This window comes from Pezoporus wallicus, unplaced genomic scaffold, assembly GCF_028554395.1.
Source record: "Pezoporus wallicus isolate ANWC-B61680 ecotype Strahan unplaced genomic scaffold, APGP_CSIRO_Pwel_v1 contig_6428, whole genome shotgun sequence".
In the NCBI taxonomy this organism is placed as follows: domain Eukaryota; kingdom Metazoa; phylum Chordata; class Aves; order Psittaciformes; family Psittacidae; genus Pezoporus; species Pezoporus wallicus.
This window is the reverse complement of record NW_026639269.1, coordinates 3,891,108-3,914,841: the sequence shown is the minus strand read 5'-3', so window position 1 is coordinate 3,914,841 and position 23,734 is coordinate 3,891,108. Positions and strand designations below refer to the sequence as shown.

General features: G+C 37.8%; 1 protein-coding gene across 5 annotated transcripts in view; it reads left to right on the top strand.

Moving 5' to 3' along the window:
• Nucleotides 1–23,734, top strand: part of KHDRBS2 (KH RNA binding domain containing, signal transduction associated 2) — a 356,153-nt gene that overhangs the window by 49,676 nt on the left and 282,743 nt on the right. For all 5 annotated transcript variants that reach the window (XR_008972741.1, XR_008972740.1, XR_008972739.1 and 2 more), the window contains exon 2: nucleotides 18,705–18,832. Coding sequence is in view for 2 of the 5 variants with exons in the window: in XM_057414012.1 (XP_057269995.1) it covers nucleotides 18,705–18,832 (128 nt within the window). In the remaining 3 variants the exon portion in view is untranslated. The remainder of the gene's footprint in view (nucleotides 1–18,704; nucleotides 18,833–23,734) is intronic.

Below are 23,734 nucleotides of genomic sequence, written 5' to 3'. Positions count from 1 at the left end.
TTCGGACCAGAAGGCTTTGCACAGTGAGGATCCAGTGCACTGCTCAACAGTGCTGCTCTTAGAGTAGAAGTAGTAGGAGTGAAACAAGGACATAATAATCTCTGTGAGAATTGAACTGGTCTTTTGAAGATTTAGAAGTACTACCGTGTTCAAGACCATTCTTAAGGCAACCCCACATCTTTTGGATTTTTATTATGAGCCATTTATTAAATCACTATCATTGCAGTGAATTAAAAAAAAATTACCCCTCCCCCCCCCCCCCCCCCCCCCCCGCCATGTTTAAATTAGAAAAATAACCAAAACGTGTAAGATGTTTAGGTGGACATAGAAGATGTGTAGGTGGACAGCCAGTTTTTGCCATGATTGCTTTGACTTCATTGTGAAGCAACTACAGTTATGCTCAGGTTATTTTATGCTGCATGTCATTGCAGAATCTTCACTGCTCTGATTAAGGGACTAACATCTGTTGTGAGATCTTTTTCTTCTTTCTGCATTATCCATGACTTAATAAATTTTAGACTGTGACAAACACAGCACAGTGCAGAATAATTCATAACACGATCTATATTTGACAGCTGTAATATTTGCATTATTGGTTTTACAATTTATTTATGCATCTTGCATAGCTAATAGCCAATCCCTCTGACTAGGAATATCACACTGCCTTCAATGCCAGATACACACAAGACAATTCAGGGTGTTACCCAAACCCAAGGGTGTCAGGAGAGAATGTGGGTTCATTTCCCTCTTTCCTGCTATAAGCACAGTGTTGGTCAATGTAGGATCAGTCTTTTCTATCCGTCTACCCAGCTAATTTTCTCACATAGACTGTTTTCATCTCTTGTTGCTTCCACATCCTTCTGTCTGGGTGACAGCTTAAATCAGCCTTATTTGTATCCCTTCAAAACGCTTCTGAAATAACCTTCTTGGTAGTTACTGTCCTTTCGTGGAATTTCACCTGTGGTTTTTTTCACACCAAACAGAATATATTTCTGTCTTCACATCTTTTCATAATCATATTCTTGGTTCTGCCACCCACCCAGTCATTCATTACTGAGATGTCATCTCCTAGTTCAGATATGCCCATGAAGCTTACCTTCGTTCCACTTCTTACAGATCCTCAAGGAAATAGCATTATGCTTCCCATGTGATGGTCCTCAGGTTGACATCTGTAAACTGCATCTCAGTTCCTACACCTCAAAAATTGCAAAAAAAATGTTATTGAGATGCAGTGGATGAATTGTTAAACTTCTCTCTCTCTCTGAGGGGATATACTGTTCTGTTATTCAAAATTGAGGAGCTTCCTGTTCAGCTTTTTACATAATTTTATGCATTCTTAGCAACAGATTTTCAGAAAGAAAAATCCTTGTAAGTAGTGACTGTGTGTATCCATTCTACTATTAACCATTTCATCAGTTTTGTATCAGAAACCAATTTTTAAATTTTAAACAAACACTTTTATTTGTACCTCTTTAATATTTAGTAATGAAGATTTAATAGCGAGAATAATGTATGAGATAACATGGAAATAAAAGTTGATAATGCTTAGTAGAGGCAACTACATTTTGTAAATTCTGAAAAAATACTGCAAGTAGATGAACGATTAAGTTTTATTATGCACATAGTAATAGTTTTATTACTTTTTTGTGTTAGCATGTTTATGACTATTTAGTGTCTTAAATACTAGGCATGTTACATAATGGAGCCTTTTAAAGGTATGTGTCTTGCAGCCTAGAGTTTAATTCTTGGTCGTTATGTTTGAATCGGGTCCCCGTTCATGTAAATGCCCAAGGGAAATTGTCTTTTAGGTAGAAATTTTAAGATGACTCCTGATTTGTCAAATTGTGAAAGATCTGTTGTTTGTTTGTTTGCTTGTGTAATGTTTGTGTTTTTGTTGTAGTCCTTCATATGTGAGATGAGATTCCTTTAAAAGTTATGATGCCATTACCTCATCCTTCTGCAAATGCTTTCTGAAGTGTTGCCTCAGTGCCCGCAGAACTCTGTAGGCAGGTGGGAAGCTGAGATTTCCCCTGCCACACAAAACAGGCTGTTTTTCTGTAGCGGCAAATTCCCATTCTTCCATCAACATCTTTTGCTCTCCTAATATGTCTTGTTTGATAACTTGATTAGGAATTACCAGGAACAGGTTCAGTCTGGTGGTTTTGTGTTGTCTTGTGTTTGTTTTTTTCCCCTCACTGTAATGGAGACCAGATGTCTCTGCCTATACCCAGAGTTATGGTCTGAAGAATATGGTTATTGAACAGCTTTAATAGTCTCCAGAATAGTTAAACTCTTTCAGAAATTTGTTATGCTTTGTGAATAGTTTGTCTGAGTCCAGAATTTGGTGCTCGCCCTATTAGATACTTGCATTCCTTCAGAAATATGGCTTCTAGAAATGAATATACAATCATTCTGCGTTTAAGGTTAGCGTTAGGTGACTTCTTGAGTTTTGAGGGTAGGAGCTAGGCTCCTAAATAATGCCATGGTTTTGAAAGTGTCACCCTTCTTTTTTTGCACCAACATAAAAAGTGCTTTGATTTGGAAGACATTTGTGCATTTCTCCCAGTGAAAAGAAACCAAAACAGAGCTGGTTCTGACCATTGCAGAAAGACTTCTGCTCCAGTGTGATAAGGTGTTTTTTTAGGATCCAGACATGAGTTCATCAGACAATAATTACTGGTTGTCAGGCAATAAGCAGATATCTGCAAAGCTTTCGTTCTTCCGTAAGTAAAATTAATTGTAAATTATAAAAATTAAAGATTTCAATATAAACTCAGTTGTTCTTTGTGTGTAGAGATCAACAGTAAAAGAAAATAAAAATTGTTACTACGTGTGGAAAACTTGTTATCTCAACAATTTCTTACTGTGGTAACAATCTAAAGAATGACTAGTCCTTTCCTTTCTTAAAGCAATAGTATTGAAAAGTGTTGTATATTTATGTTCATTGCTCAGATAACACTTTTTGTTTTGAATGGTACATAACGGGAAAAGCAGACAAGTAAAAACAGGGAATGGATTATTTCATATTCACTGAAAACAAGTGATGCATTTTTCTTGTCTTATTCCCTTTGGTTTCATAATGGTGTGTTTCTTGATCTGAGCATAATTGGTGGAACCTGAATCTCAAAAGAACCCTTTAATCTGGAAGGTATGCAAGTTTTGTAGCGTTGGATCTAGTGCTATACTCATCTGTAGAGAACTTCGTGATCCAATCTTGGCCTTATTCATAAGCATTAAGGAGGGTCTTCAACAGATATTTAGTCATCTAATTCCTCTTAATTTTGGTATGAATTAAGCACTTGAATTTAGCCCTGGATTTTATAGACATTTATTTTTTCTTAAATATCATGGTTTTAGAACGTATCTGTTCGCACTGTGTTTTTATATTTGTATTTAATGTAGTATATTTTCACAGCATGTTTTGTGCTGATGCCAATGGCAACCAGTTGCAATCTTAATGGCTGCTGTCACACAAGTAAAAGATTCTGCTCCAGTTTGATGATGTCTTTTGTTTACCCTATTCTGCACTGCTTATAATTTGTCAGCTAAATGTTTCTGTGGTCACCTACACAGAGCTTTCTCAGATACTTCTCCTTTAATAAGGAGTATAGTTTCTTCTGAAACATTTCTTTTCAAATCCATGGAATTTGTCTGTAGGAAATGTTTTCCATACGGTGTGAGGAAGAGATGATTAATAGAAGAGTATAGACAACAACCAAAATATGCTATAGAACAAAAAGGTAAATCTGCAAATTTTCCATTTCCTCTTGGCAGATAGCCAGGCAGCTACTTATGAAAAGTTACATTATTCCAAGATTTTTCAGTTAACTACATGAATAATTACACCACTTTTGTTTGCACATACTGGAATCTGTCTTTCTATTATAACAATAGCCCAGCCTTCGATTTGTGTGCTGCAGTTTTAATTGGTAAAGATGTTTGCTGTAGCAGCATACATCTTTTGAAATAGAGCAGCATACATCTTTTGATTAATGAAGGCTAAGTCACTGGAGTCTTCATGTTAGCAGCATCAATTTCTAGGCAGAAAAGCAAGACAAGAATGCAGAAAGAATAACAAGCTTATTATTGTTCCATGTCACTTATTTGCATGTTGAGGTTCCAAAATCTGAATTTTGATGTGCCATTCAAAGAATATTTTCTATTAGCAAGTTGTTGATACTTCTTTTGGTTTGATTACAGAATGATGTGTTTTTCCTGCACTGTTCTACACTACTGGTAGATAGATGTACGGACTCAAATGTAATGCCATATGATTTTTTTTTTTTTTCCTCTAAAAGCTGAAATTAATTCTATGAAAAATTTATTTCATGTCTGTCTGTGCAATTTCATTTGCAGAAGTATTTTAAAGTGTGATGTTTATCTGAATTGCTGAGACAGTTTAGCTTGACCTTGCTTGACTTATGCCTTGGGCTTCCTAGGATTCACTAGCAAATACCACTGTGGCATTCAACATGTAGCCTATGCTTAAACTTCATTTATATGAAGGATATAATATGATATAATTGATTGTTTTTGTTTAGTTCTGCCTTCGGCAAGTTCCTTGCAGGACCTGATCTTTATACCCTCATTTCATTTATCTGCTAAAGCTTCCTTTATCAGGTAAGGCTGCTTTGGAGTAACACTAACCAGGCTGTGTACTGCAGGCTTTCTTCTCCAAAGCTTTGCTGCTTTGCCCTTTCTTCCCCCATCCCTGAGATATTAGAGCTGTTTTTGAGAATCTGCAAAGACTAGCAGCAAGAATAGATAAAACATACAAATTACCTCTCAGGTTTTATTCTTTGTTTTTACACCTTCATAAAGCCCCTAAGGAGAGTCTATTAAGGAAATTACATGTCCACAGGCAAAAGGCAAATATGACCTAATCTTAACCCCACCTATTATATTCAGTTAAAAAAAATACCCAAACCTGGAATAAACTTGAGAATCACTAAATGTTCTTAATACACCAGGCTCTGATCCATGCAGGCATAAGATAATGTCTGCATAAGTATATTAAGTATACCTGGGACTGTTCTTTGGTACTGAAACCAAGTGGTGTGAAAATTGGTACATCCATGCTATTAATGTCCCCTGCCCTCCAAAAGAGAGGGTGCGTGCAGACTTTTTATTGTGATTAGTCCCAGATCTTGGATAGAAGGCTCTTTAGCAGTGCCCCAAAATTGTCTGGAGGAGTGCTAGTGAGTCCTGCCAGGTTCATTCTGTCCATTGGGTTGTATGGTTGGTCAATTTCAAGTTCACAGGATACTCCTTGACACTCAGGGATTTTGTGATTTGAAGAGAGCATTGGTTAGCTTGTATTACAAAACTAACTCCTACACTTCTGCTTTTTTGTAGTAGTTTGGGCTCATGTGGAAGAAAATAGGCTTTTCAGTGCCCATTCACATCCCCTCCACCGTCATTCCTACTAGTTGGTGCACCTGAGGGTACACGCTCTGTCACAGTTGTCCTGTGTGTCCTCATCCTTCCAGGAGGCAGGAAGAATTGCCAGGCTCTGGAACGTCTGGTGGTTTCCACTTTGATGCCTGAGAATTGCCAGCCTCACCTTTTTCTCCGTAGTGTCAATTTTAGATCTAAAGGCACCATTTAAACATATGAATATTGAGTAAGAAGCAAGGTTTGCTACCAAGTTAAATTTAGCTCACAGAGACAAAAGTTAGTGTGTATATAAACATTTCATATAAATATATGTATTTTTATATAGAAAGCATAAATTAATATTTAACAGTAAGAGTTCAGCATGGTTAATCAGTGGGAGGGTCTATGTTTGCCCATTTCTTTTTTAGCTCTTGTTCAGAAACATTTCCGTTTCTCCTCTTTTTGATATCTCTGCTTCTTTGCCCCCTCAGGTAGAGTCTTCAGATCTGTTACCTTGATTTCTCATGTCCTGCCTGATAAATTGTTGTCTTCAAACAGGTGATCGATGGAGTATGACATGAACTTTTGCCTTTCCTCTCTCTTTTTTTTTTTTTTTTTCCTATTACCTAGAATGATGCTCTCATCTCTTTTCTTCTTTTTTTTTCTGCTTCCTGTTTCCTTGAATGTGTCTCATGGCCATGTTCTGACACCTTTCTCTCCAGATTCTCAGATTGCTTGCCTTCAAGCTTCATCCTGGGTTTCTGGTTTTCCAGAAACATTTTATAATGCAAATGAAGCTGTATCTATTGTCTAATGCCTTCTCTTGTACAATAATCAGCAAGCTGTCTGAGTGCTTCATGTAGATTTTGAGAATTAAATAGTCTTGTAAGTCAAGAAAGGTTTTTAAACAATTGGAGGCTTCTGAAAAAACAAACCAACCAGAAGAAAAACAAAGTGTCAGTGCCACTTTGTATCTTGTCTATCCTACCCCTCTCTTAAAAAAACAAAACCAAAAATACCACCCCCCCAAAAAAAAAAGGGAAAAAGAAACACACACACACACACACACACACAATTTAGTTATTTTTCTCTTAATATTCTTTCAGTTTTCCTGATCCCATGGTGGGGATGTGAGTGAGTGGCTGCATGGTGTTGAGTTACTGGCTGGGCTTAAATTGTGACACTTGTACGTTCTGTTTTTGTACATGTGTGTAAAGACACGTATTTTTTCTCAGATCATCCTTCTTAACAAGTACTTCTAAAATGAACATTAATATTCTCAGTCATCTGGCTGGACAGCCATAATGATGTGTGTGTGCAAGAAGTGACATGCTCCCAGCGATTATCAGCAATTTTACCTTTCCAGTACTAAGACTGCTGGATGTTTTCTGATGGAAACAAAAATCTCTCTTCTGTTTTCATTACTGCATAAAAATGAAATGATGGATTTGGGAGTGCTGTCAGCTATTGTTATTGGTGGTATCTGTTCTAAAACAAAGGGAAAGCTGTATGACTTTTATCAGCATTAAAAAAGCCCCAGCAATATACATACCAAGTCCCGATGGAGTACTCTTTGTATAAAATGGTTAAATTTGTTGAGAAAAGAAACACTTCCACAAAAATACTGATTTCATTATTAGCTCAGTATCCAAGTACAATTCTTATGTTGGGCTGAGCCTGAGCAGATCTGTTTTCGTAGAATCATAGAATCAGCTAGGTTGGAAAAGACTTTTAGGGTCATCAAGTCCAGCCATTACCCCAAGACTGCCAAGACCATCACTAACTCTTGTCACTGTGGGCCTCATCTACATGTTTTTTTTAACACCTACAGGGATGGTGATTCCACCACTGCCCTGGGCAGCCTGTTCCAATGCCTGAGCATCCTCTCTGTGAAGAGATTTTTCTTAATACCCAATGTAAACCCCCCAGGGGCAGCTTGAGGCCCTTACCTCTTGTCCTATCACTTGTTACTTGGGAGGAGACACTGTCTCACACCTCACTACAGCCTGCTTTCACATAGCTGCAGAGAGTGATAAGGTCCTTCCCTGAGCCTTCTCTTGTCTAGACTAAACCACCCCAGGTCCCTCAGCTGTTCCTCATCAGACTTGTGCTCCAGACCCTTCACCAGCTTTGTTGCCCTTCTCTGGACCTGCTCCAGCACCTCAATGTCTTTCTTGTAGTGAGGGGCCCAAAACTGAACACAGGATTCGAGGTGCAGCCTCACCAGTGCTGAGTACAGGGAGATGATCACTGCCCTGGCCCTGCTTGGCCACACCATTTCTGATACAAGCCAGGATGCCGCTGGTGTTCTTGGCTGCCTGGGCACAAGCTGGTTCATGTTCAGCCACCAGTCATCACCCCCAGGTGCTTTTCCACTGAACATGTTTGCAGCCACTCTTCCCCAAGCCTGTAGCACTGCATGAGGTTGTGGCCCAAATGCAGGACCTGGCGCTTTGCCTTGTTGAGCCTCATAGCACTGGCCACAGCCCATCAATCCAGCCTATGCAAATCCCTCTGTAGAGCCTTCCTACCCTCCAGCAGATCAGCACTCCAAGCCAACTCGGTGTCATCCACAGATTTACTGAGGGTGCACTCGATTCTTTCATCCAGATGATCAGTGAAGATATTAAACAACACTGGCTCTAACACTGAGCTGTGAGGAGCACCACTAATGATTGTTTGCCAACTAGATGTGATACCATTTACCACCACTCTTGGGCTCAGTTTCAACTTGGCCAGTTTCCAAACCAGCAAAGTATCTATGTATCCAGGCCATGAGCAGCCAATTTGTCCAGGAGAAAGCGGGGGGAGAGAGTGCCAAATGCTTTACTTAAGTCCAAACAGACAATGTCCACAGCCTTTCCCACATCAGCCAGGTGGGTCACCTTATCATACATCAGGCTGGTCAAGCAGGACCTGTCCTTCATGAACCCATGCTGACTGGTCCTGATCCCTCCTCCCACGTGTGCTTTATGATCTCGCTTAGGATTATCTGCTCCATGACGTTCCCTGGTACTGGGGTCAGGCTGACAGGCCTGTAGTTTCCAGGGCCTGCCTTCCTTCCTTCCCTCCCTTTTTGTAGAGAGGTGTCATGTTGGCCAACTTCTAGTCCCCTGGGATCTGCCCACTAGTTTTGAACTGCTGATAGATGATGGAGAGTGGCTTAGCAAGCCCTTTTGCCAGCTCTTTCAGCACTTAAACAACTGCAGTGGAACAGATAGTCTTGCAACATGGTGTGCTCCTGGAAATTTTCTTCTTTTTTTGAGAATGAGCCCATGGCATTTTCTGAACTTGAGAGGCTGTTTCTGGTGCTAATCAAGACAACTGACAAACTCTTCAGCATACTTGAGTCAGTGCAAGTTTGCTCAAATTCTTTGTCTTTTGCACCATTAAGAAGAGGAACAGATTGACAGATGTTTCTTTTTACCAGCTGCTGAGATTGTCAGTGGCAGGCGTGTAACAAGATGAAAGGCTTGTTAGTCTGAGACATAAGATGCAGGCAAACTGAGTGATTTCCTTTAACATTTTCATTATGAATTGCATTTTCCCTGTTTATTAAATATTTCATGATATGCAAGCTGCAGCAGCATGAGCTTTTTCATCTGGGCATGATGTTTGCTGTGAAGCAGGACAGTTCTCAAATCTGGCCACCCTTAGAGACCTCACTACTGTTTTGTCAGTGTGCTGGAAAAAAAGATCTCAGCAGAATGACTTCTTTGTATGTCTGTTAATGAACAGTAATAGTGAGGTAATTCAGGAAGGTGACATATAAACTGGAAGAGACAGAAAGGGATAAAGATGTTACCAGATACACAGAGCTATAACGAGCATTTTCATTAGCTTGACAATTCTAAGCATGGCAGTTCTTTCTCACGCTTACAATCAAAGGCTTACCTGCCAGCTACCTTTACTGGAGGAAAGAATTGCTTCTAAAGAAAGCAGGGCATACACTGGATTTGTATTGGTGAAAACAAATAGGCTGAAAAGTATTGCTCTTCAGCTGAAATTTAATGTCTCCGTTTACTTAATTTTCTGAGTTCTTTTGTAGTTCTTTATCGTGTTCTATACAAATATTCATATAGATTTCATAATGCCTTACCTGGATGCTGTATGTTATTCACTAAGCAGTTTAAATACAGATATCCTGTTACCTGAGAAAGGTAATGAAGAGCATGCATAATGGCAGCCTATGGCCTCCTAGATCAAATATAATTTTTTTACATTCCCTCCCGTTCATACAACATGTACTTATGCATTTTTAAGGTATTTAGTATTCTCAAGTCCTAGGGGAAAAACAAGAGTATTGAAATGTCTTTTATGGTCATTTAAAGGAGAAATTTCCAAGGAAATACTTGTACAGTTAAGTGGTCTGTTTGTCTGCCAGGCTCTTTGTCCCCATGTAATTTTTTAACATGCCTAATTTCAAGCTTACATCCATATAAGGGTAAAAATCCAAACACGTGAAGTTCTAACATGTTAAGAAGGAAGTCTGGTCATTGTGTCTAGAGGAGATACTCTAAATAGCAGCTGTGTGTAGACAGAGCATGGTAGCTCAGACCCACATCCATTATGAAGGGCAGCAAACGAATGCTTAAACTAAACCCTGAGTCAGTCAAAATATCTGCTGTCTACTTGTCCACCTAAACAATTGAGAGATCTGGGAGAAAGAAGAAATAAGGATATCACATACAAAGACAGGTAATGAAAGATACTGTTCACAAACCTAAAGGAAACTGAAATTAATTTGTAATTCTCTTTTTACCATATATCCGTAGTAATGACAACAAGGTAAAAGCAATGCATGGGGTCAGATATTTAGAAAAGAGTCATAGAAGACCTTAGACTTCTGGAATGACTGGCTCTTGGGAAAAAAAAAAGTTGTTTCCCACAGAGCTAAGCCCAGTCTTTTCAAAACTGATAATATAGTGAGTTGCACTGTGCCTGAGGAGTAAACTGACTTCTCCCAGGATCTGGCATAGACTTTAAAGCTTTAATGTACCCTGGAACTCAGGCTAGGAAGTACCTTGAAAATGGGTGCTATTACTTTGAATTTGACTTTAAATGATGAAAAGCTGTGCTTGGGAGCTGAGAATATATTTGGTTTTAGGAGACATTGCTGTTACAGCTGCAGCACTTTGGAGTTGAGAACAAGAAATGCCTCTTTTTGACAGGGTGAAAAAGCAGTACTTGGCCACTTTATGCCAGTGTGAGGTCTTCCAGACAGCTGGAGCTAGGAGTATAATGCCCAAGTATCGTTTGTGGATATCCACTTGTGTAAGGGCTCAGCAAGGGTTCAAACTCAATATTAGACTGTAGCAAATTGGCAGCTATGTAGATTCATCATAAACAGGTTTCATTGCTGTTGGGTGCTTCTTGGGTTTCTTGCCAAGTTTTCTGACTATCGGCACTCCTGCTTACTCTGGATTTAGTTTTATCTAAAAAAAATCTAGTCTTCGTGCGTGAGCTTGCTTGTGATGCGTGAATTCTTGGCATGTGAATCCATACTGTCTGGTTAGTACAGCTGCTGACATGGATCTTAACCCTCAAAGGTTTTGTGGGTTTGTTTTTTTTTTACTGAATAAGAAGTAAAGGAAAAAGAGACTTCGCATCATTGATTTCTAGATACATGCCAGGAGCATACACGGTACTCATATTATTTGAAAACAGTACCCTGTCTTCCCTCTGACAAGGTAACAGACTTGCCTGTTCAGCAGTGACAAAGTGGATTGCAGGCAGGTTCAGACAAGTTTTCTTCACCTTTTAAAATTGGTTCATAGAAAAGTAGTTGGAGGAATTGAAGGATATTTACAGGAAATGAAACAAGTCTCCTTGACATCTGTACTTCTTAATGTATTGTTATGGCCTCTACAATGCAAACAAGTAGTCTCAAGGCAAGCTGATAAGCCTGTGAAAAACATGCATCTTGTTTGCTGCAATATCAGGTTGTAATACCCCTCTAGGATGAGTTCTGCTTCCTTGTGTCAATCTGCAGTGATGAAATTACATTACCTGGTGCTAACATGTTTTCTTTCCTATGAATACAAGTTCTCTTACTTGAAATTTTCTTTTCTAAATTTGCCATAGAGACTCCTATTTCCAGGCTGGACTTGGATGTCCTACTTTTTGTTGAAGAGTGTGTGGATACTTGGTTTATATTCAGTCATAAGAATGGCTCTCACCTTGCCTCAGTTGCCAAGTGCTCTTTCCTGCATAAATAAATAGTAGCCAAGAACACTTGGTGTCAGTTAACTAAAACTAATATGTAGTTTCTAAACCTGTCTGTACTTGTTCCTACTTCTGACATGATTACTGGGCTGTTTCTGTATCCTTACGTTATGGCTGTTCCATTAAACTGGACAGGAGTGCTACAATGGCCCAACCATTGGCACATTGGCATGCCCCCTGTCATGTCAGCAGCTAGTATTTTAGCGGTCAGTGATTAAACATGGCATGAAGAGTAGCACAGATGAGGAAAAACTAATGAGTGTGGTGGGGGCATGAGTGTGTTCTGTCAAATTTGTTGAAAATTCTGCAGAAAAAGTCACAGGAGACTATACAATAAAAATCTCTACAGATTACTAAAATATCTTAAATTTGCTCGTTTTCTCCACTACAGCTTCGTCAGTTTTCACTGTACATTTAGAAGTGTGTGAATTTATGTTGCTGCATAACAGCAGCAGTATTTTTTGATTTTGCTGACAGTTTCCTCTGAAGAGGCAGTATGGGGAGGTTGATCATCTTTTAGTGTACATCACTGATCCTCTGGAGTAGGGATCTGTTTGTAAAGACTTCCAAGTGGAGGCTGAGAGCAAATATATGCTCTCCAGTGGGTTTGTGAATGAAGGCTTACATGCCTTTCTGCTGTTGGATATCACTAGTTTAGTCCTTAATTAAAATGCCAATTTATCCAAAAGGTATTATTTGTAGTTGTTGCTCTCAGTCTGAAATAAGGTAAATGAAAATGTACTTCAATGGAAGCAGATCAGTAATCTTCCATTGTGACAGGAATTATGAAATCCTGGTAACGCTTCGTAAATACCTGAACATCATTAAACTTGACACTTGCCAGAAACAAACTTAATGTGTACGTTAGTTATATAGTATCAATAAGCACCTGGATAACTTTTCTGTAAATGAACTCTTTTTCATGAAGCAATAAATGTTTAAAAGAGAATGTCATTGTAGGCAGATAAATGCAATCAATATGATCATATATATATATATATATATATATATATATATATATATATACCAACACTGAGTCTTTGGTTTCCTTTTTTCATGCTTTTTTATCAGTTATAAATAACAAGTGTATTTATGTGTGACTATTCAATTTATATCAGAGTATGTGTACACAGAGCCAGTATTTTCCATATGCTGACAGAAGCACATTGAGAAGCAAAGGTCATGTTCTAAGGCACTCTAAAATCTCTTCCACCTCTCAGCAATTCCTCACATTTACTTGGGGTTTCATCCTCTTTTCCCCAGTGAACTTAACTGTCAGACTTTCAAGTACAGTTGACTTTGAGATCTGGAATCACATCCTGAATGGAAACTACTGTTTTGAAGGTTTGTAAACTCCTTTCAGATACTTTGATAACTGTGTGAACAGAAGTTCACATTAGTGGCATTGCTAGCAGAAAAAATGAGAGGTCAGTGAGAAGAGTCAACTCCAAGCAACATTTTATACTGGTTCTTCGCTTCAGTAAGTGGCATCTTTTCATAATTTTCAATACTTTCTACTTCCAGATGTTAGTCTTCTGTAGCTGTTCTACTTCACAGTACAGAAAAAACACAAAAAGGCTAAGTAATATTGCCAGCTGTTAATCTCTCTCTCTTGCTCTGAGGGCAGAGTAACAGACATTTTATCACTAGTAAGTTCTAGGTCTGAACAGAGAAAAAGAATATATTTCCTCCTTTCTAGAAGCTGTGAAGAGATGGAAAAACTTGCTTTCTGCGAGTTGCTTCAGGTTGGCAGAGCCACCCTTTCAAGAGTATCATCAGCTTTCAGATAGTCAGGGATAGGTAATGAATATCTCCCTGGGGGTACTTACCTACAACTTCATTGATTGATTCATCTTTCAGCCTTACTTATCTGTTCCGCACCATGCACTATGTAGCACAGCACTGATGTTTTCAGATTAATCCAGAAGAGCACTTCAGCATGTCTTAAAGTGCCTTCTTGAATGGAGTTTAACACAGTGGAAGCTTTGTTGACAAAGAACTGCTTTCTTGTTCTTACACAGCATAGCAACACAGTTTTCTAGGATGTTTAATTCAAGGACACCTAAAGTTACATTTAAAAAAAAAAAATACACTTTTGATATTTTTGGTGCTTTTTGCTTTCTTTTTTTTTTTTTTTTCTGGTCTGAATAAATCTTAATGCTCTCTACTTCCTCTTCTTCTGAGTAGTTTCTTTTTCAGAAGAAAGAAACACAGGATTAAATAAAAATATATCCGCAACTTTCAAGTTTACCTTTCATTTAACTGATGACATATTAATAATACTGTCTAAGCTGCTCTGAAGGTAAGAGGTAAGATGGGAGAACTGTACTGAGTTCAGCTACTTAGTGAACTGCATGTTGTAGTTCTAGCAATACAGCAGCTGCCAGCAATGAACTTTCATTTTTGTTTTCTTGTTAATTCTCTTTGGGTTTTAGTCAATCAGTTCTTTGTATCTTTTACTTCTTTAATGCCTAAATTATTACATTTTGTTAAAAAGGTTTCCTGAGGATGTGGGGCTTATGCAGTCATGCTGTTTCTATGTCCTTTTCTAACTGTATCTGCAATAACATTTAAGTATTTTGGAGAAGTTCAGGAAAATTTGACAAACAATACAGGTCTGAAAGGTATTGCATTTACAGGATCATAGGATAGTTCAGATGTGAAGTGACCTCAGGAGGTCTCTAGTCCAATGTCCTTCTCAAAGCAGGGCCAGCTATGGGGTCAGACTGGGTCATTTAGAGATTTATCCAAGTGGGTCTTGAAAGCCTCTGGAGGAGGAGATGGCATATCATCTGCAGCACTGCTGGGCTTTCCTCAAGGTGAGGAAATTTTTCCTTATACCCAGTCCAAACCTTTCTTATTTTATCTTTACGTGTTGTCTCTCATCCCCATTATACACTGCTATGAAGAGCCTGTCATCCCATAGGGATGGAGGAGCTGCTGTTAGGTTCCCCAAAGCTGTCTCTTATCGACAATAAACAAGTCCAGTTCCCTCAGCCTCTCCTCACAGAGCATGTGTAGACAAATTCAGTCCATACCTATCTACAACAGGTGGCATAGATAGTAGATTTGACCCACAGTTTTCGTACAGGTGTTAAGCTCATCACTAGTGGAGGTATTGCTTTATCTGTGTCAGTTGTAATAGGAATTACTCCATTATCCTCTCTGAATCATCCCAATGAGCTGTGTGAGCTGGTGAGTATGTGTATGTGTAGTGGAGGAATGTTGTTAGCAGATGCATGTGTTTCTGGGTGAATAAGGTGAGCCGCTGGCTAACTTTTCAGAGCCTGTGGCTGACTGTGCTGTCCTAATGACCCCTCCCAATTTTCATTAGACGCTGAGTGGTTTTACTTCTAAATTGCCTATCCTTAGGGGTTTGGATGTCCTTTTTGTGACTGGACACCTCTGAGGATGTTTCTTACAAATTTAATTTGTACAAGTGTTTTTATTGGGCCATCTACTTTTGGGGGGGTTTGGGTGGGTTTGTTTTGTTTTGGTTTTGTTTTTTTTTTTCTTCCCCCCCCCCCGCACAAAATCCAGCAGCCCTGCTTTCATTTAAAACTGAAACACCTTAGACAGATACCAACTTTCATGTATGTTTTGAGTATTTGCTGATTGAAAACATACATGGGGATTTTGTGATTTTAGCATCATTGTAGGCATTCAGGATTGCAACTGTGTAGCTTTTTAATGACCTTTAATTATAAAAGACAAAATAAGCCATTGGTGTTGCTGCTACCATGGCAGAAATGTTTCCCCAGGGGGGGTTGGACCAGATGAGCTCTAGAGTCCCTTCCTACCACAACCATTCTGTGATTTGATGACTCAAATCACATCCAGGTTGCCTGATGTGGGAAGATTTGAATGTTTCTATATGCTCATGAACATTCAGATTTGTCTAATGGGAGTCTTTCATCCATGAGGCTACCATCGCTTTTTCATTTTACGTTTTCTTTTCCTTTTATTTCTCACTTGCCTTCAGGGGATTTATAAGTGACTGCAATGAAAACGAACAAACAAAACAGAAGCATGAGGGCTGCAGTGAGTTAGTGAGTTAAACGTTGGAGTGAAACCAGTTAAAAGTCCTACAGGATGTCTCACACTTCACATACTAGTAATGTCTGAAAAGCATAGTTGAAATAGTCATCCATTAACTTGAGCAAAGACATCACTTCTGTTCCAAAACTTGCACATAGTCTCGAACAAAATGAAAATACAAGACTGGCTCCAAAATGAGCCTGCCTCTGGCCAAGGTCAGGCCCATCACTGACTGTTGTAGCGCCTCTGGGATAGCATGTTTAAGAAGGGTAAGAAAGTTACTACACAGGAGCAATTGCAGCCAGAGAGAAGAGTGGGAGTATGTATCAGAAAAAGCCCTGCAGACACCAAGGGCAGTGCAGAAGGAGGGCAGGAATTGCTCCAGGTGACAGAGTAGAGATTCCCATGCAGCCCGTGGTGAGGCAGGCTGTCCCTGGCAGCCCATGGATGTCCATGATGAAGCCGATCTCCACCTGCAGCCTGTGGAGGATCCCACACCAGAGCAGTCTGTGAAGAACTGCAGCCATGGGAAGGACACACGTTGGATCAGCTTGTGGAGGACTGTCTCACATGGGGGGGGGGACAGCACACTGGAGCAAGGGAAGAGTGTGAGGAAGGACCAGCCGAGACAATGTGTGATGACTGACCACAACCCCCATTCCCCTGTGCTGCCTGGGGGGAGGAGGCGGAGAATTTGGGAGTAAAGTTGAGCCTGGGAAGAAGAGGTTGAGTGCTTTGCCCATAACGGTAGTTGCTGAGTGATCTCTCCCTGTTCTTATCTCAACCCATGAGCTTTTTTTGTTGTATTTCCTCTCTCCTGTCCACCTGAGAAGATGAGTGATAGAGTGGCTTTTGTGGGCACCTGGTGTCCAGCCAGAGTCAATCCACTGCAGTAAGACACAGGGTGGGCTTATATAATTCCTGTATAGCATAAAGGGATGTGTAGATTTCATTTTTTGGTAGGTTGGACAGGCTGACGAGGAGAACATTATTTTTTGATGAGTTTTGACATGACTCTGAGCGTAGCAAAAAGATGTTTTTACTGTGGAAAGCCTAATTTTAATGGAAAAGCTAGATTCATGACAGAAGTTTTGTAATCGGTGTCAAGTACTTTGAAGTGAACTGTAATTAACATCATTTTATTGGCACTGTAAGAGTAAAGCAGATAGTTTTGAAAAAGTAAAGAGCTACTCAGGTATTCCATTTTATGCTAAGTCAGTGAAGGAAGAAGCTATTCCATTTACAAAAGTCATAAACAGGCTGACAGTATTTACAGAATTTTACAGCTACAAGTCTGGTGAGTGCTGAAGATCAGTTTTGAACATCGTGAAACCCTTTTTTACTGTCAGGGTGACTGTGCACTGGCAGAGGTTGCCCAGGGTGCTTGTGGAGTTTTCCTCCTTGGAGATGCTAGAAAGCTGTCTGGTTGTGGTCCTAGGCCACTGTCACTATAGGTAGCTCTGCTCCAGCAGGGGAGGTTGGACCAGATGATGTCTGATGAGGTTAACAGTATGACTCGATGATCTTAAAGGTCTGTTCCAAATTAAATGATTCTATGATTCTAGTTTAATGTATGTGTAGAAATAAATACACTTTCCCTACTTGTCTTCGAAAATTATCTCACTAGTGTTCCCCATGCACCTGAGATATGCCTTCATTTCATTCCAGTACTTACTGCACTTGCAGCACTTTTCCCCTCTTTTGTTCACATTTGTCTCTCCCCTCAGCACCCCCATAGCACAAACCTTTGTATAATTGTGTTGGAGCTCTTTTAAAAGGAATTCCTCTCTATTAAACCTGGCCGAAGTGAGTATTTTACTGCAGAATATTGCTTTTGTAAGCTCGTGCCTAATTGATGCTTGCTGCTTTTCACATTGCTCTCTTCCACTGAATGTGGGTGTATCTTGAGTTCTTCTAGGTGTGTTCTCTGAGAAGTTTTAAAAGAGCTTGTGGCATTCTAGAGGTGTCTGCTGGTGAAAGCTTTAAATAATTTGATTTAGAATAGGTAGCATAAACATCTATGAACAAATTATGATACGGGCTGTTCTCTTATGTACATTTTTCCTTATGCTTGTTGTAAGTCAAAGAAACCTGTATATGTGATACATATTGCTGCTGCTGTGTTGCTCCATGTTTGCTTTCTGGGCCTTAAAAATGTATGTTTCTAAGACCCACAGCTGTCCCTTTTCAGCTATAATTCAGTTATAATTAACTAATTATAAACATTGCTATTTTCTTTGCTGTCAGTAATGATACTGCTGCAAATGCAGCTTTTTCGGTAGTACCTGTACTGTCAGGAAGCTCTTATGTACTGTATTAGATATTCTTTTATTCTTTGCAAGGTAATAAATTGAATTGTTTGTTACACTCCATTGCTTATAGAGCTTTAGGGAATAAACAACTCAAATTATTCAAGTTGAATATATTTTGAGGCTGTTTTTGTAAATTCCATTGAATGTCTTGCATACCATCAATACTATATATAGAATGACTACTTACTGCATTTCTTTAATGAAGAATTGTTTTATGCAAGAATTAACTTTGTTATCTTATTTTGTGCAACCTTTAAATAATTCAGAAGCATTTGAATGGAAACTCAGTAATGACAAGATGATTCTTCAGTTTTTTACTACCCTCACTTACTGTTAGCCATTGTAGTGGAATCCAGATTAATTCTGGTAGATCACAGTTACAAAAAGAGAATGAAGCTGTGGTGATGTAATAGTCTTTAAAAAACTTCAAAAGTCTTAGGTGAAGTCTTTTAAAAGTCTTAGACTTTAAAAGATGAATGGAATTGTAAGTCTCATCTTGTCCTGCTCCCACTGAGATCATTTGCCTGCAGTTTCAGCTGGAGAAGAATTAGTTGAGGAGTATGACCTGTGGACTGTCACCAGTTCTGAGAGACAGAGTTGGCAGTCCAGGTTTACCAAAGACAACAGTGCATGTCACATGAGTGCAAACAGCACAGGTGTGCAGAGCACAGTCTATATTATAATGTGTATGTTTAAAGTTTCTGGCAATGACAAATACCTTGTCACTGATTTCTCTCTTTTAATATTTTTCAGAAATTGAAAAATTTCAGGGTTCTGAAGGCAAGAAGGAAGATGAAGAAAAGAAATATCTCGATGTTATCAGCAACAAAAACATAAAGCTGTCAGAAAGAGTTCTGATCCCTGTCAAACAATATCCTAAGGTACTGTAAATAGAGTCTTAACACAAGTTTAATGTTTCTAATAGAACCATAAAAGTCATAGGCTTAACCAGTCTATCGACTCTTAGCATTCAGGCTTCATGATATTAAAAATAAACAAACTTGAAATGAAGCTGCTCTGTGAATTTACCTGTTATTACCTGTTACATGTTCTGATTTCTGTTTCAGGGCCTTTCAGAAAAGCCATTGAAGTGAATGATAATTTTTTTTTTTTATTTCAAGTAGGTTTTGTAGCTGGTCTTTAGGTTAGGCAAGCTGTTGAAATGTTTTCTCACAGTTGCTTTTTTCACATCTACCATCATTTTAGGACATGAAAGTCCAGTTAACTAAAAAAGTATTCTAGAATAAAGAGAAAATGCTTCAAAAACTCTGGAAAGTCAACATCTTCCTTGTACAGGAGTTGAGGGATTTTCTCTGGTGAATTAAGTTTTAAAATAAAGTAGCAAGATTACTACAAGCTAAGACTTTTGACAGTGTATGTCCCTGTGTATAAAATTTAAATGTCTTTCTACCTTATAATTTCTTCATACTTTGTTCTTGTCACTGCTACATACTGTGATTAAAGAGATCATTTTTTGTTATTGCAGAAGAGCTCCAAATTCAGCAGCTTTTTTGAAGTTTTAAGTTTTTATTTTACATGAAAGACAAAAAATGTTGGGTTTGGTTTGTGTTTCTTTTTTTTTTTTTTAAATGTACAGTGTTGTATTTTACCTAAACAGTTATTTGATTAGTATTCAAACTGAAATATAAACATCTCAATTTATCTTCAGAGTATTTTCTTCTTACTGATTTATTATCGCGATATTTGGTCCACCATTAGCCTTGATAATAGCCTCAGCTTTTTGCTTTATACTTTCATCAAGAGCAGTAACTTACAATGGGTGCAAAGCCTATCAAACAAAATGAAAGGTGTAAAAAACTGAGATTCAGTGATTCCATCTGACATTTACCTCCTGACTAGTGAATATAAAACTGAAGTAATGTAATCATCCAAATGGTGAAGACCTAGAAATGCACACAGGGGTATGAGGAATTAACTTTCTTGCTGCATAGCCTGAGGTTCTTTGACTAGATTTACGGTATTTTGTGTAAATGCTGTAGGTGACTTGAAGCTCTTAATAAGAGTGTAATAGGGCTGTAACTTTATAACATCAGTGTGGTAATTATTCAGAATACTATTTCATGAAGATAGTAGAATGAAAGACAAACTATTTAAAAGATAAATGCAATAATATATACAATATAGTGCCTGAATACAATTAAATTAACCTTCATTTACTTTAATGAGCTTGTTATATTAATGAGTAATAAAAGATATAAAGCATTTCTACAGATTTTGAGCAGTGAAGGGGAAAAAAAAAGTCAGTGCAGTAGAAATGCAGTACTCATTCAGTAACGCAAAATACACTCTTGGAAAGTTTCTGTAGCTGATTTGCTAGCAGTATTTTCTGTGCTTGGCATGGAATTATTTCCAGAACTGCAGGTTTCCTGCCACCATCTAGTAACCATCCTGCAAGGACTGCATTCGCCATTTGTATCAAACTGCCAATTGCTGTGGTCTAGTGTCTTGTCTTTTCTTGATGAATTATGTATATTAGGATAATCAAAATCAGTACACAGTGGTGCTTCATATTGTTTTATAAATAATGAAAAAGTAGAAATTGGGTTAAACAATCCCCCCCCTTAATTTTATATATTTAGCAGAATATGGTAATAAAAGCAGTAGATCAGACCTGTAGTTATAAACAAGTAAGAAAATTGCTGTATAATTTCACCTGAGAGGAATTTCTTTTTTAAAAATCTGTATTTTAAATTTTTAATTGATTGTTTGCTGTAAGCTTTTTTTGGCCGGTTTTGGGTAAGCAGGGTTCTGTAAATCTGAAGAAAGTGTCCAAGAGTATAAAATTATGGAAAAAAAAAATTCTGACCAGCTAAATAAAAAAAAAATTTATGTGGTTTACAGACTCTCTGTTTAGGCATGAGACTAATCCTTTAAATATATTTTCTCTTATTTTAACTACACGTAGAAACACAAATTGCTCCAAAGGAACCTGAGGCCTGTTTATTATGGCCTTGAGGGTAGATCCCTTCAATGATAACTGTAGAGTCAGAAGCTGAATTTTATGTCTTGAACAAGATTAACTGAACGCAAAAGGTTTCTAGTGTCTGAATAGCTCTTGAAGTTGCAGAGTAAGTATTATAAAATAGTCTCTACTCAAAAGCCTGTAATCTGATTTCTGAAATTGCTGGTGCAGACAACAGGAAAATAAAATCAAAGTCTGTGATTAGCAACAGCTGTCTTATGTTACCAGCTCTGTTAAAGATAGAGACTTCTCCTCTTCTATAAAATAGAGATCTAAAAAGAGGGAAGGCTGTTAGTTGAGAGTTCAGTAATGATGTTTTCTGAGATTAATTATTTTAAATCTCGGCAGCCTAAGTAAAAACATCATCTCATTTAAAGACACTCCTCTAGCTGCAGGAGATCTTTTTAATGTCCTTAGAACTCCTTCTGAAACAGTGATGCCATGTCTTGTGCTTTGTGATGCTTTCTCCTTTCCCATAATGCCATTTAATTTTTTTTTTTTTTTTTCCGCTTTCATCTATCTGTGAATTCCACCCAAGGTAAGCCAGCAGAAATACTCAGACTGTTTGTTACAGACTATTCCATTTTTTAGCTTTTGTACCTGTTCAGTTTGAAATTTGCATAAAAATACCCAGGGCTTGTTCATAAAGATTTTGCCATTTATCAGTTACATGTTGTATTTCAAGTATATCAAATGCAGGAAAAGAGTGGGTTGTGAAGGAAGAAAAATAAAGTCTGAAGTTATCGTGTTGAAAAACAGAACCCATAATTTAGAGGCTTGGTGGACAACTTTGTTGTTTGCATGTAATACCTAACTATCAGAGAGTCAGTTGCTGTATGGGCTTAGGGTCAAAACGCAAAAACAAGCGTCACTTGCACCTTCAGGTATTGTCATGATTTTATCTTTTTTCCCTAGGAAACCTTGAATTTTCAGTAAGCATTTTTTCCTCATATGAATTACAAAAAAGAGTTATTTTGGTTTGACCCATTACCTCCTTAGCTCGCAAACCCACTATTTGTTCAAGATGAAGGAATCCAAGTCATTTTCAATATATAGATTCAGTGATTTATTTCCAGCTGTTCTTTCTGGAAATTAAATTCTTATTTTGTTAAATCTGAGTTTGGGTATTTCTTCTGATATGTCAACCGGTAAAGCAGTCTAAATCTAATGGAGTTGACATAACACAAATTTAGAGCCAAAGTGCTAAATTATTTAGTTTCATGGCAGTTTACATTCAAGATAAAGAATTTCCAATTTTGTCAAATTTCAATTACATGGAAATTGCACATTCTGGGAAAAAAAAAAAACAAACCAAACAACCAAAACAGCCAACTAGACAAAAAACCAACCAAGAAACCAAACTGCAATTAATTAAGGAAGAAATTTTTCCAAGTTAATCAGTTACTGAAGTTGGAGGTGATGACACCTGGAGATAATAAACTCTCTATTTTTCAGTGAGAGACAGAAATCAATGCAATGCCTTCTGAGCAAAAGATGATGATTAATATTTTTCTAATTATATGATTATTGAATATAGATTTTTCTATAAATAAAAGAGGATGTGATCATATAAATATTAAATATAAATAATTATGCAATATTATGTAAATGAAATTAATTACAATTTGGTGCTATAGTGAATAATTAAGTTACAAAATTTTAAAACAAAATCTCAGTTTAAGTACAGGATTATATTTTATTTTTTTCCCCTCTACCGGTTTGTCAGATAATAAAAGCTATTAAATTATAAAATATTGGAAGCATGTGCTGCTAACTTCCAGGACCTTGTAGGGGTGACAGAGATGAAGAGCAGGTTGATTCTTCTCTATGTCTTCCATGATGTAGAGTTGCAAACTGTGAGGCACTGTGTATTCAGAGGATGCAGTATAATAAAGTCTCTTCCCTGCACAAAGGGTGAGCTGATAGGCAATAACAGTCTCATCCAGAAGTACAGTTTGGCTGCAGCTGAGCTCCCTAACTCCTGCTGGCTTCCTCCTGGATGTTTAAGTACCACATTTTGGGGGGAAAAAAAGAAAAAGGATAGAATCCAGCCCCTTACCTTTTGAAAGGCTGACACTGTTTCAGAGAATGTGTTATTGGGGAAGAAACTTAATGTTGATGAATACTGTAAATGAAGTTAAATTCCAGGTTCTTGATATTCTTTGTTTTCCTGTCTCATGATGGTTCCTTGAATGATGAATGACTTGACTGAATTCATCTTTCTCATTCTTAGTCATTGTAAAACCGGTTATGTTGTGTATAACATGTCAGGTTGGAGGCACTGCACTTGAAATGAAATTTATTTGTTCAGCTAAAATCTCATAAGGTTATTTTAATCTCTGTGATATATTAAAACAGAAATTATTGATGATTTGAACAACAAAGTACTATATTTTTCTGTATACATTACACCCCAGAGTGAATCTCTCCACTAAAACGTTCTTACAGGGCATTTGAAACAAATTTTATATGAAATAAGTATTTGCAATAGAAGAACTGTTGTGTTTTTTTTTTTTTTTTTCCTTTTCCTCTTTCTAATAAACAGAGCTAAGTGACTGACTACATTACAGGGAATTTTACCTACCTTACCAGTATTTTTGCTTCCCATGCAAGACAACAAAAGCCTTTACACTTGAAAATATTCTAAATTTAGACTGATGCCAAACTAAGTCTAAATATTATGCCTGTTCTGTTTTTCAGCTGAATTTTTTGAAAAGAAGTCTGAATGATGGAATGATAGAAGGCACAAAATATTAATTTTGATAAAGTGTGCTGCACTTAAACTGATGCTGTGAATAGT